Source organism: Anser anser (genome assembly GCF_964211835.1).
Source record: "Anser anser genome assembly, chromosome: 3".
In the NCBI taxonomy this organism is placed as follows: Eukaryota; Metazoa; Chordata; class Aves; order Anseriformes; family Anatidae; genus Anser; species Anser anser.
The window spans coordinates 73268274-73279995 of record NC_139722.1 but is presented as its reverse complement, the minus strand read 5'-3'; the positions used below and the strand labels follow the sequence as shown (position 1 = coordinate 73279995).

General features: G+C 42.3%; 1 protein-coding gene across 4 annotated transcripts in view; it reads left to right on the top strand.

The window, feature by feature from the left end:
- AGPAT4 (1-acylglycerol-3-phosphate O-acyltransferase 4) overlaps positions 1-11722 on the top strand; it is a 79915-nt gene that overhangs the window by 40273 nt on the left and 27920 nt on the right. For 2 of the 4 annotated variants that reach the window (XM_083830271.1, XM_083830270.1), the window contains one exon: positions 4647-4816. In XM_083830271.1, coding sequence (XP_083686397.1) covers positions 4649-4816 — 168 coding nt within the window. In that variant the 5' untranslated portion in view covers positions 4647-4648. Of the gene's footprint in view, positions 1-599; positions 728-1196; positions 1453-4646; positions 4817-11722 lie in introns of those variants that run through there. The other 2 variants (XM_083830273.1, XM_083830272.1) reach the window with 2 other exon arrangements.

Sequence of the window (11722 nt, the reverse complement as noted above, 5' to 3'; positions counted from 1 at the left end):
TGGAGTTTACTACCCTTTTATCACATCTTCCTATCAGAATAAAGGAATGGAACTTGTAGGTTTTCTTGGTTTGTGTTGCCCTGACGCGTAGGTTAAAGAAAATGACTAATGCCTCAAAGAGGAACAGTTCTGGTGCCCTTTAAAGTAGGTTACATACTTACATTGCCTACTTTTTGTACTTTATTTTGTAATTGTTGTACTTTTTGAGTCAATACATAACTATGCTTTCAGTCGCATTCTGAAACAGGCATTTTATGGTTAACCCAGTAAGTAGATGTTTCAGTGTAGTATCAAGAGTAGTTAAGTGAGCTAAAGAAATTTACTAACAAAATCCATGCAAGGACAGAAGAACAGCCTCAACTGTTTTAATGACTCATTCTCTCAAAACATCAAAGTAGCAGGTCTCAGAAAACTCTGTGTGTTTCCATTCCTCTGGTAAATGTTTTTCACATAACTAGTTAGCCTTGGAGATATTCTCTAATTAGTTACTTGCTCTTGAAGACGTCAAGAAGCCGTCTATGGTCACAAAGGGTAGGTGCCATTATATGCAGCGGGGTGAAAGTTTTTTTTGTTTGTTTGTTTGTTTTCTTTCAGGGTAGAAAAACTAGAAATTCTCAAGGTAGACAAAGAATCCTTGTTAGGCATTTGAAGGCACGCCTTTCCCTACAGCCAGACTCTCCTGGAGGTAGCTGTAACCTCCTGAAAGGGAACTCCCTTCCAGCCCGGGGTGAGAGATTTTATGTTTGTTTGTTTTTATTCTCCCTTCCTTTGCATTCATTGTGTGGAAGTGTTAGTGGAGGAGTTGGTTTGTAAGATAGGAGCCCCCGTGACGTGGGTGCATGTGAATTGACCAGCTTAGTCATGATATTCTAGCTCCAAAACCTCATGAAAGGGGGTGGGGAAGACTAGAAATCTTCCTTACACTAGAAATCTTGGACCAGCCCTGCTTGAGAGCAAGACATTTTTTTTTATTTTTTTTCCCCCTATATAGCCTGACTGGTGTACAAAGAGGAGGCTTGCACTGGTTATCTGCACTGTGGAGGAGGCTAAGAGAATGTGTATGAGTGACCTTGTGCTGTTAGGCCACTGCAGGAAGATTTTGGAAATAAATTTCTGTGGCAGATTGTGGAAGAAAGCTGGTGGCGTGATGCAAGAGCAGTGCAAACTGACATTGCTAGTCATTGCTTGAGAGCCACAGAGAGAAGGGAGGCTGGGAAGAAAGGAAAAGAAAGAGGGGAAAGATTAGGGAAAGAAAAGCATTTAAAACTGAAAGGCTGGCGGGTGGTGTTTACTGTATTTAATACAGAAGCAGTCAGTGCCTGCTTTGTGTTCCTGCAGTGACTGCAGGAGCACACCAGCAACAAATGGGCATGTGAGGTGAGGAGTAGGGACATACTTCTGCGGGGTTTATACGGACAAAAATCCTGCTCTTGTGAAGCCTGCAGGATCCAAGTACGTACCAAAATATTTGTGTCTGTGCTTCTTTGGAATATATTGGAGACTGAAAATACGAAGAGCTTTATGTATGTGGCATACCTGTATAGTGAGATTCCTGATGTATTATTATTCATTTTGTTCAAATTTTTAGGAAAAGACAAAACAAAGCACTTGAAGGGAGATGACTTTGAAGTTGTTGTTTTTTGTTTTTTGTTTTTTTGTTTTTTTTTCCCTCAGGTAAAGTTGGCTTTTTCTTCAAGAGGACCTTACAATCATCATCTGCACATGTTTATTTCAGGCAAGAGGCTTAATGACAGTCAAGATCAAAAAAGAGAAACTCCTGTCTGAGTGTCATTCTTTCTGTCATAGCTAGGGTTCCTAGCTAAGCAAAAGACAAACAAAAACCTGTCACAAACTTCTTTTCCTGTGGTTGTTTTCTGCCCTAGGATGTGATTGTAGATTCTGTAAAGGTTTGCAGATTGGTGGGTTTTTATTTTTCAATTTTGCTGTGTTTTGGAGAGTGGAGGGCTTTTGTTATTTTTTTTAAAACAAAACCTACTCTCTTGGAAAGATGTTGTGTGAGTTTGTCACAAGGCAGTTCTTAGTAGAGCAAGTCTGGGAGCTTAGCCGTGTTATTTGTTTCCTCACTTCCATATCTCTACATCTCTCTCGCTGGGATGTGAACATCTTTGGCTGTCATTGGGAAATCCGTTTCCAACCAGCGATATCCTTGCTGTAACGCGTGGCAGCTTGGGTCTCTGAGCATTGCTTTGATGCATAATAGCAGCCATTGAGTAATAGGTACTCCTGCCACCATAGTAGTTATCTGCTTTGATTAGGGGTAAACAGAAGGACTGACAAGTCAGTCATTTATCTGTACCTTAAACGTGTTTTTATCGTATTAAAGTAATGTTATTTGAATAGAGATTGTTTATTAGCCTGGCTGTAACACTGTTAGATGAAATTCATTCATGTCACTAATGCCTGTTCTCCAGTGTACAGCACGATGTCATCCAAAAGCTTCAGGCAATTAACTGAGCTAATGATGACTGAAAAAGTGGAAGACTTGTTCCTGCCTGTTCTCTGTTTTCATTTCCCAGTTGAGGCCAGTGGGGGACATAAACTGAAAGGGTTTCAGACATGTTTCAAGGGCCAGCCTGGTTTTGATCTTCCCTGAGGTGCATGAGGATGTGCGGAGCTCTGGGGTTTACCTCAAGCCGGGAGAGCATCTCAGGTGTCTCATCCTTCCAGCAGAGATGTATGCCCCGAGAAGGGGGTGCTTTTCTCTGAGCAGAGAACAGCCCCTCGCATTGGACCTTTGCTTCAGTCCAGAAGTTTTGTGGTAGCTTTGTCAGGAAGCTTTGTCAGGAAACATTGTCCCTTACCACCTTCTCCTCTTCATCGTGACAGACAGTTCTCATTCGTCCTGTGATCTCCCTAGACCTTCCCAGGGGGTTCCTCAAGGAGAGGCGCTGCTTTTAGGCACCCTCTTCCTGCCCCCATCCCTCCCTTGCTTAATCATTTCGTCAACTAAAGCATGTGCGGATGTACTTCTTATTAATAACTCCTCTTGGCTCTGCACACTTTGCCAGCCACCCCCCTTATCTTTAGCCTGGGGATGGCAGTTCTTCATCCAGTCTGAGCTATTGGCTCTGCTCTGAATGATTGATACACTCCTGGCAAATGTAAAATGCATCTGTTGTAGCAGGACACACAACTGCTACTCCTGACAAGTTAAAAGGATGATGCATAAGGTGTACGTGCAGCAGGCCTGCTTCCAGATGTCTTGTCCAAGCTGCCTTCTGGTCTATAATTGTGCAGTTTTTAGAGGTTCCTCTCTTTATGCATTTCATTTAATTGATTCGCAATTGCTGCTTTTGTAACTGTCTGCCACTTAACTCGTGTTTTTAGATGCCACTTCTTTTTTGTTTGTTTGTTTATTTGCTTGGTAAAGCACTGTACTGAATAGTAATGTAACTCTCAACAGAAAAAAAAAAAAGAATTTTTCTATCTGATGTAGTTCAATCTCCATTTCATTGTGGGGCAACGACAGTGTAGCTTAAAATCAAGAGAAGTTACATGTCAGGGATTCTTGTACTGGACAGTCTCAGCTGGCAGAAGCATATCAGTAGAGAAGGTGTGAATAGAATTAAGGAAGTTTAATAAAACAGAGGAAAGCTTTAAATGGAACCTTTCAACATTCAACTTTTGAACATGGCTATGTTTCTCTGGCCGTTTCTGGGGCTTGGGACAATGTTAGATTCATGTGTGTCCAGAACCAAATTAAAATGCAGCCTTTCCATTTACTGTGGTACTATTTGGATCAAGACCCTAGTCCTGGTCACCTTGAACAGGACAGAGGCTTTCAGGACAGAGGGTCTAGTCTTGACACAGCTGTAGCCAGAGCTGGCGTCAGTGTTTTCTCGCAGTTGTCTGAAATGGGCACATCACCTTGGAAAGAGCTTTCCCAGGCAGTAGCTATTCTGCTGCGAAGATGCTGAAGTCTTCTGGGTGTGCAGAGTGCCTCAGACAACAGTCCCCACTGAACGGATGAGTTTGAGGACTGGTGCCTGCTCTGCCTACACCCTGACGGGGAGAACGCGCTGGGTCTGCCGACACCTCTGGCTCTTTGCTCAGGACTGTCGTTGGGTTACTGGCCTGAGTGGTCAGACTGAGTACAAAATGCAGTCACTGGCTGTGCTGTCGCCCATATTGCATGTAAGTTGTCCTGAGAGCACAGCAGTTTGAGCCTGTACAGCCAGGAGCCAAGTGATGCTGATGTGGAATGAGGTCTGATTTGTTGTCAGTGCTTCCACAGGTTTTCGGCTGGCAGAACTCCTAGGAAGGAGTATGAGGACCGGTGTATAGTGCAAGTAGGCCTGTTTGTTTTTCCTACAAGCTTGTTTCATTCTTCATGTAATGCTGTTGTATTGAAAACCATAAATGCTAATTTTACGTGTATCTTGATAATACATTTTTAACTTTAAATTTGTAATTTTCAAATAAGTGAAACTCCTCAATATCACTGTGAAACATTTCTACTCCCTCCTTCCATGCCATCTCTTTATCTCCCTTTTCTCCCCTGCCTCCCCTGCCTTGCCCTTTTTTTGCCCTGTGGTGTCGAGGCAACTGATGCTTTTCAACACATTAATAATTTGTGGCTTTGCATATACTTTGTACATTCATTTATGTCTTGTTCTTTATTTTAGAGATGGTGATGTTATTGGAATGGTGGTCAGGCACCGATTGCACCCTCTACACTGATCCAGAGAGTTACCACAAGTATGGGAAGGAGAATGCCATTGTAATTCTTAATCACAACTTCGAAATTGACTTTCTCTGTGGTTGGAACTTCTGTGAAAGATTCGGAGTCCTTGGGGTGAGTTTTGATTAGCATTAAAACAGCTTCCTCTTCTTGGGTGTGGGGAAAAAAACACACAAATTCTTTGTGTTTTTGTGAGTATTGTGGTTTAACCCTGGCATGCAGCTAAGCACCACACAGCTGTTTGTTTGCTCCTCGCACAATGTAAAAACACAGAAAGGTAAAAGTAAGGTAAAAGTGCAAGAGCTTATAGGTTGAGAAAAGGCACGTTACTCGGTGCCGAAGGTAAAGCAAAAGAAGGAATTCATTCACTACTCCCCATCAGCAGGCACGTGTTCAGCTGTTGCCAGCAAAGCAGGGCTCATCATGGGTAACAGTTACTTGGGAAGACAAACGCAGTTGCTCTGAACATGCTTCTACCCTCCTTCTTTCCCTAAGCTGTTACTGTTCAGCACAATGCCCCATGACATGGGACACCCCTCTGGCCAGCCCAGGCTGTCCTGGCTCTGTCCCCCCCCAGCTCCTGGTGCACCCTCAGCTTCTTCGCTGGCAGGGCAGTGCCAGGAGCAGATGAGTCCTGGGCTCTGTGTGAGCACTGCTCTGCAGCAAGTGAAACATCCTAAATCCAGAACAGAGCAACATGCCAGCTACAGTGAAGAAAATTAACTCTATCCCAGCTAAAACTGTGACAGTAAGTTAAGAGATCTCTGTTCAAATTTCATGCTGTCGTCAGGACTTAGAGACGTGAACCTAAGTCAGTGCAGTGGAATTACATGGAATACTGGGTTAGGGTTGTTTAGGCGTTCATAGAAATATTAAAAGTATTGCAGTTACAGCTGATGAAGGAGGTATTTTTAGCCTGTAGAGGCTTTAAAGTTGTTTCTTTCAGTGTGCTTGCTAGGTACCTATATGGTTGATTGTGCTGCAGAAGGATGAGCTACTTGTGATACTTTCCCAGTAAATTGTAGAATTTGTTTGCCTTCTCTAGAGTTGTCTTCCAAATCCACCAAAACCATAGCTAGAGCTTGAATGATGTAGTTTCTGTTGTTTCTCGGAATGAAAGGGCTGCCATCTAAAGTGAAAGCACTAACCAAGTGCTAACTAATAAAGAGTGGGAGGATGGGTTATCCACAATTGAATATACTCTTACGTTAAGCTAGGAGTATGTGTGCATGTGTTTTCGATTTTTCTTGGTTCCCCGGTTAGTTCATGGAGATGATTCTAGCACCTCTCCTAAGCTGGTTTGATTTAATTCTGTGATACTGATGACATTTTCTGCTGACAAGAGACTAAGAAAACAGTTTCACCCTCCAAAGAAAGCAGACTAATACCTCATTTTGGCAGTCTTCTCTAGTATCCTCTTCTAACCTTGCTACTGAATGCTGTTAAAAGTCCTGAACTTGTGTGAACCTATGACTTCTTGTGGCCTTTCCTTTTGGCTCTTTGCATTTGCTGGATATTTACGCACCGCTTGAATCCCTTTCAAATTAGTCATGAACGTCTGCTTTAAAACAAACAAATTCCACAAAGATGAAAAAAAAAAACCACACCACCACCAACAAAAATAAACAATAACAACAAAAACAAAACAACCTTAAAAACCTGGAGGGAAATAAACCAAAGGACTGCAGGTCCTGCATATCAGTGAAATGGCTGTTGGCTCCTCATTACTGTGGAACAATTTTACTGTCATGTCTAGGCCTCAAGTACAGAGCTGGAAAATATCATCAAAGACAGCAATAGATGTAGGGAAATGTGTTCGCGGCAGACAGATATATGTGCCAAAAGCATTCTCCTTTCTATATGCTCATTATACGGTGGTTCATTAGTATAGTCTGTCTAATTTTATAGGCCTAACAATGACAGATCTCTAGATAAAGCTGTACTGTAGAAGGTCAGGAGCTTCTTCAGAAAGCAGCATTGTGGAAAATTAAAGGACTGTTTCTGTACAAACTAATAGGGGCCTACAGGGTCAGAAATCTCTTGTTTTACGTTAGTGTTGTGTGGTTGGATTGAATTTCATTAGCTTTAATTATTTTTTAATAGTTTTCCCAAGTTAATTGGGATTATGTTTTAATTTTGTGTATTGCTCCCTACACATAAGAAGACCACTGCATAAAAGCATTAGCTATTGCATAATTACTGTGCTGCGCTAACTGAAAACACTGCTGTCTTTAGATGCTGAGTTATTACTCAGTTTATATCTTCACTAATCTTAGGGATCGTTTAGGAACTGATATATCTTTTTGTAATTACTTCTTAAAACTATTTCGGTCTTGATTAATGTACTGTGGTTTTACTTTCCAGAAACTGTTCCAGGAGGAAATGGTTCCCATGTGCTCTTACTTGCGTAGATGTCTTAACACAGGAAAGCAGTTTATTTCCCTGTTGGGGTAACCAGTCAAGGTTCATCATAAGCCATCAAAACAAACAAAAAAGCCCAACACCCCCTTCCCCAACTGTCATCCTAGATTTGTTTCCTTACAGGATTTACTGTACTGGCATACTGGTGCTTGGTTTGGTGCAGCACAGGAGTGGATGGATGCCTGGCGGTGCAGGGTATAGCTTGGTGTGACTTTGTGCTGCCTTACACCAGCTTGTGTAATTGTATTGTGCAATACTGCAGGATTTGGTGTGGCAGCACAATTAAGAATGTAAAAACCCTTATGCTGAAGGCTCGTCTTGCAGTGTCTTGAACAGAGGCCAGAAGCAAATGTTTGAGAGAGAGTTGCAAGAACAAGGCGAGCATACAGAGAAATTTTGAAGGGTTGTCCGAGCCCCTAGCAATTTGTGGCTCGGGGACTTTGTGAGCTAATGGTGTTTTATATTTAATGTGGTTTAGTTTTACGCTGCAAAGAGTCTATGCAAACTTTTTAGGCATTTATCAACATCCCGCTAAGCTAATTATGTACTCACTGCTGTTGAAAGGGAAATTTTGACCATGCCATCCTATCTTCTGCATCTGTTCTGGTGTTTGTCTGACTGGTATTAGCACGTTTCAGGCACCTCTTCTCTTTCTCATGCCATACCTAGTTCTGTGAAAGAAAGGAAAGATGACTGGGGAGGGTGAAGAGAGAGAAGACAAAGACAATTCATGGCTGAAGGAGTGGAACTGATTGCGTTTAGCTGCAGAAGGCGGACAGAATGGCTTTGTTGTGATATCCAGCAGTACCCTACAGCCATGGCAGATGATGGCCATGCTGTTAATGATATTGTAAGTGTGCGCCCAAACTCTGTTTTACGCCTTGAACTTCTGTTAAACGAAGCCACTAATTCTAGGGTTTGGTGGTGCTGTGCTTGGTTGTTTTGTTGTTGGTGGGTTTTTTTTGAGTTTTGAGGGAGTAGGTAAAAAGAAAAAACCTGCCATTTCTGACATTTATTTTACTTTTACATTTTTATCATACTTTTGGATATGATTTTTTATGATACTTTTGTCGCACCCATTCAAAATGCTAGGAGGTACTGGCTCAACAGTGCTGAGTGAAAGCCAGAGATCTATTCATTTACAGTGGAGAAGGAGAAAACCCCATCAAGAAGCAATTCTGTGTTCTCTTTTTCTCTTGCAAGTTATTCTAGGCATAGATTGTCTTGCCAGTTGCAGTTGGGCTCCATGTAGCTGAAGCTGCTGGTGCGTGTTTGCAGCACCAAACCATAGAAGATTTTTGGTGGTTGCTAGAAATTAGAAGGAAGCAGACTGCACAAAGCCTACAAGTCAACAGGGATTTCAACCAAAATTATGAATCACTTGCATCTATATTCCACTTGTGTTCTTAGTGAAGAGATCTTCCTCCTCCATTTTCACCCCGACAGCCATCAGCCACACTTACCTGCCTCCTTGCTCAGTGATGTGTGCAGGAGCATGTAGCCCCAAAGCAGGGAATAGAATATGGGGGATGCTCAATGTCAAGTCAGCATCATCTGCTATGGGACAGGCTTCCATTTCTTAATAAAACGCACCAGGAGGAGCGTGACTGTGACGTTGTGGGTGCTCTGCTTTTCCATGCTGTGCTGGCACAATGGCTGGGGCCGACTCTGGTGAGCCTGGGCTTTGCCTGCTTGTGTTGACAGGTCCCTGTGCTGTGCTGCACCCTTCAGTTTTCTTGACTGTGATATTCGACCTAGGTCCTGTATCGGCATTTAAGCACATCAGTAACATTAAGTTTTTCAAGGTGTGTGCCAAGCAGCCCTTTGAAAACAGGCCTGCTGGAAGCAAGAACTCTCAATCAAGAAACAGGCATTTTCTGAGGAAGGAGATGTTGTTCAGGACTTGAACCAAAAGCACACTAGTACACTCCCTGCCAGGACTCACTGTTACCCTTCTGGTTCAGTGCTAGATATAACAAAGCAGTGCTAAAATAGCTTTTTAATCAGTTTAGTAACCCTTTTCCTGAGATGAAGATATTTATATGAGCAAAAATTGCCTCCACTTTAAAGCTAAGTCTACTGGTTCATCTGTTCATTTTCCATTGAACACAGGTAATGCTAAGCATATGTAATCATTTTAAACCACAATTATCTGTTCCATATGCCAGAAAAAAAAAATTTAAATAAAAAGTTATTTATATTGAAGCTTGCTGTTGGAAGAACTGAACATTGCCTTAAAAAAAGGTGTGAGAAGAGTCTTCTGCTAGATTACTGCTTGGAACTGATAGATATGTGAATACTGATTACTTCCCAATGCTCATTCATTTGTATATTTCAGTATATTAATAGGAGTTGTATGATTGTTCAGGTAGGCAGATAAAAACACGTTATTACTTGTATTTAGTACAGCATCTTAACATATGCTTGGGTGTTACATCCACTAAAATATTGCTTTGTTACCTTTCCAACGTGGAAAAGTTTTTGTTTGTTTGTTTTCTTTTTTCCTCAAATTGAAGCATTAAAAATTAGGAGCCTAGTTACATTTATGGAATCATGGCTTTGAGGCACTAAAGAAATGTATCTTTTCATCTTGATGTCCCTGAGACTACAATGTGAAAGGGTGCGAAAGAGAGCAAAAAGAATTACCAAAAGTATGTCAGTGTCGAGGGCAGCCCGTAGAGCAAGTAATTTATGAGATAAATTGCTGTTGCTAATGGTTTGCAGCTACAATAAATTTGTTTTGAAACTGGAACAAATTTTGGTAGACATCCTCAGCTTACAGGTTGATTTTGTGCTGTTTGTTCATTCTGTGATTAAGAGGTGTTGAATAACTGAGGCTGGAAACGAAAATCAGGATTTTCTTTCTGTGACAGTAAAGCTATGTGAACACATCTAAAGCGAGTTTTTAAATTTGTTTTTTATGCAATGTTAGTACAGTCATTCATGCAAGGAAAATTTCATGGGTATTCCCATCTGAACAAATGTAGTGAAAAAAAATTAACCTGGATTAAAATGCTCTTACTGTAGATAAGCCATTCCCATCCAGCAATGATTTTGTAAGATGTCTGTTGGAATTACACAATTCTGAGCATTAAAAATGTTTAACTTCCTTCAGGAAGGTAGCTTACGTTTCATAAAAAAGCAATGATTTACTCAATTTATTCTGTTGAGCAAGCTGAATTTAAGGACTACAGGTGACTTGTCATATATTCTCCAAAGCTCTCCGGTAAAGGAAGAATCGGTGGCAGAAATAACTACAGCTGTGTTCTTCCCCCCTTGTACTCAGGCAGGAGCTGTGCACGTGTAGACAGCTGAAACCGAACAGATTGCAGCTCTAGTTATTGTAGCGAGGTGGTAGCTTCTGAGAGGCCTGATGTATTCCTCCCACATGAGGAGTCTTACCCGTGCAGTGACGGGAGAGTTTCCTTCCTCCCATTAGCTCTGTGTCATCAGCCTGCCTTCTACTGCGACAGTAGGTGGGGTGCGCGAAATACAGCCTAAGGTAATTTGGTTTCTTTTTATGTTCATCTAAGGAGACGTGCACTCACGTGTCTGAAAAGGATTTTTAAATTTCAAAATGAATAGGAGTGTGCCCCGGGGGAGAGCTCAAACATCAGCTCTGCTTTTGTGGCCATACCTGCGCCCTGTGACACCGTAGCTCGCATCAGGCCTGTCTCTCCTTCACCAGGGAAGGAAAACAGTGTTGGTAACGTCTCTCCTGCCCCATGTTTAACTCATACACTTAATGATGCTGAAGTATTTACTTCAGCTTGTTTTTGGGCTAGGATTCCCGTGTTTTAAAGTCTGGAGGTAGGACAGTTAGATTAGCTTGTCTTTCCTGACGCTGTGTTGTGGAGGCCTTGTGCATCCTATGCAGAGCACGATGCTGCTTGTTTATGGCATGCATTGTGATACTAAACACCTACGGTAAATAAACTTTAAGAGCGTGGTGCTTTTGTTTTGGGGTGGGGTGTTGGGGCTGAGGTGTGACACTGCTGCTGTTTTCCTAAAGAATTGGTGGCTTCCCATGGGATTCCTTCCAACTGGGGCTGCTGGCAAAAGGCCGGCCTGCTTGGGCCTGAGGTGTGGGTTGCAGTTCCCTAAGGTTCTGGTCGTCATCCCCCAGCTGGAGACACTACATCTGCTGGGGTTTTGGGAGTAAATCATAAGCCAAGGTGTCTTCCTCAGCCTTGCATGGGAGACAGGAATGACAGAGCTTCTGGACTGGTGTGTGCATTTTGAATGGAAGTTGTACGTGGCCTGTAACAAAAAGTGCTCCTTGGAGACTTCTTTTAAAAGTATATGCCAGAATTTAGAGTTTAGATTTATTTTGAAAATGCAAAAATAACTTGTATTTTGAGTAACAGAGAAAAGGAAAAAGCAGTAGTGTGGGGAGAAAAGTAAACTGAGCTTTAAGAGAGTTAGTGGGAGGAGAGCCGGTCTCTGTCACCGGTCTGGGGAGCTGGAAGAGGAGGCTGGGCTCAGCGCTGCTGCTGCTGTGCAGTAGGGATTCATGTCCAGGAGAAACTGAAATGGCAAAAAGAGTGCCTCAGCTGCTCCCTGTGGGAGAGCAGGGCCTGGGGTCCCGGCCTAGGGCCA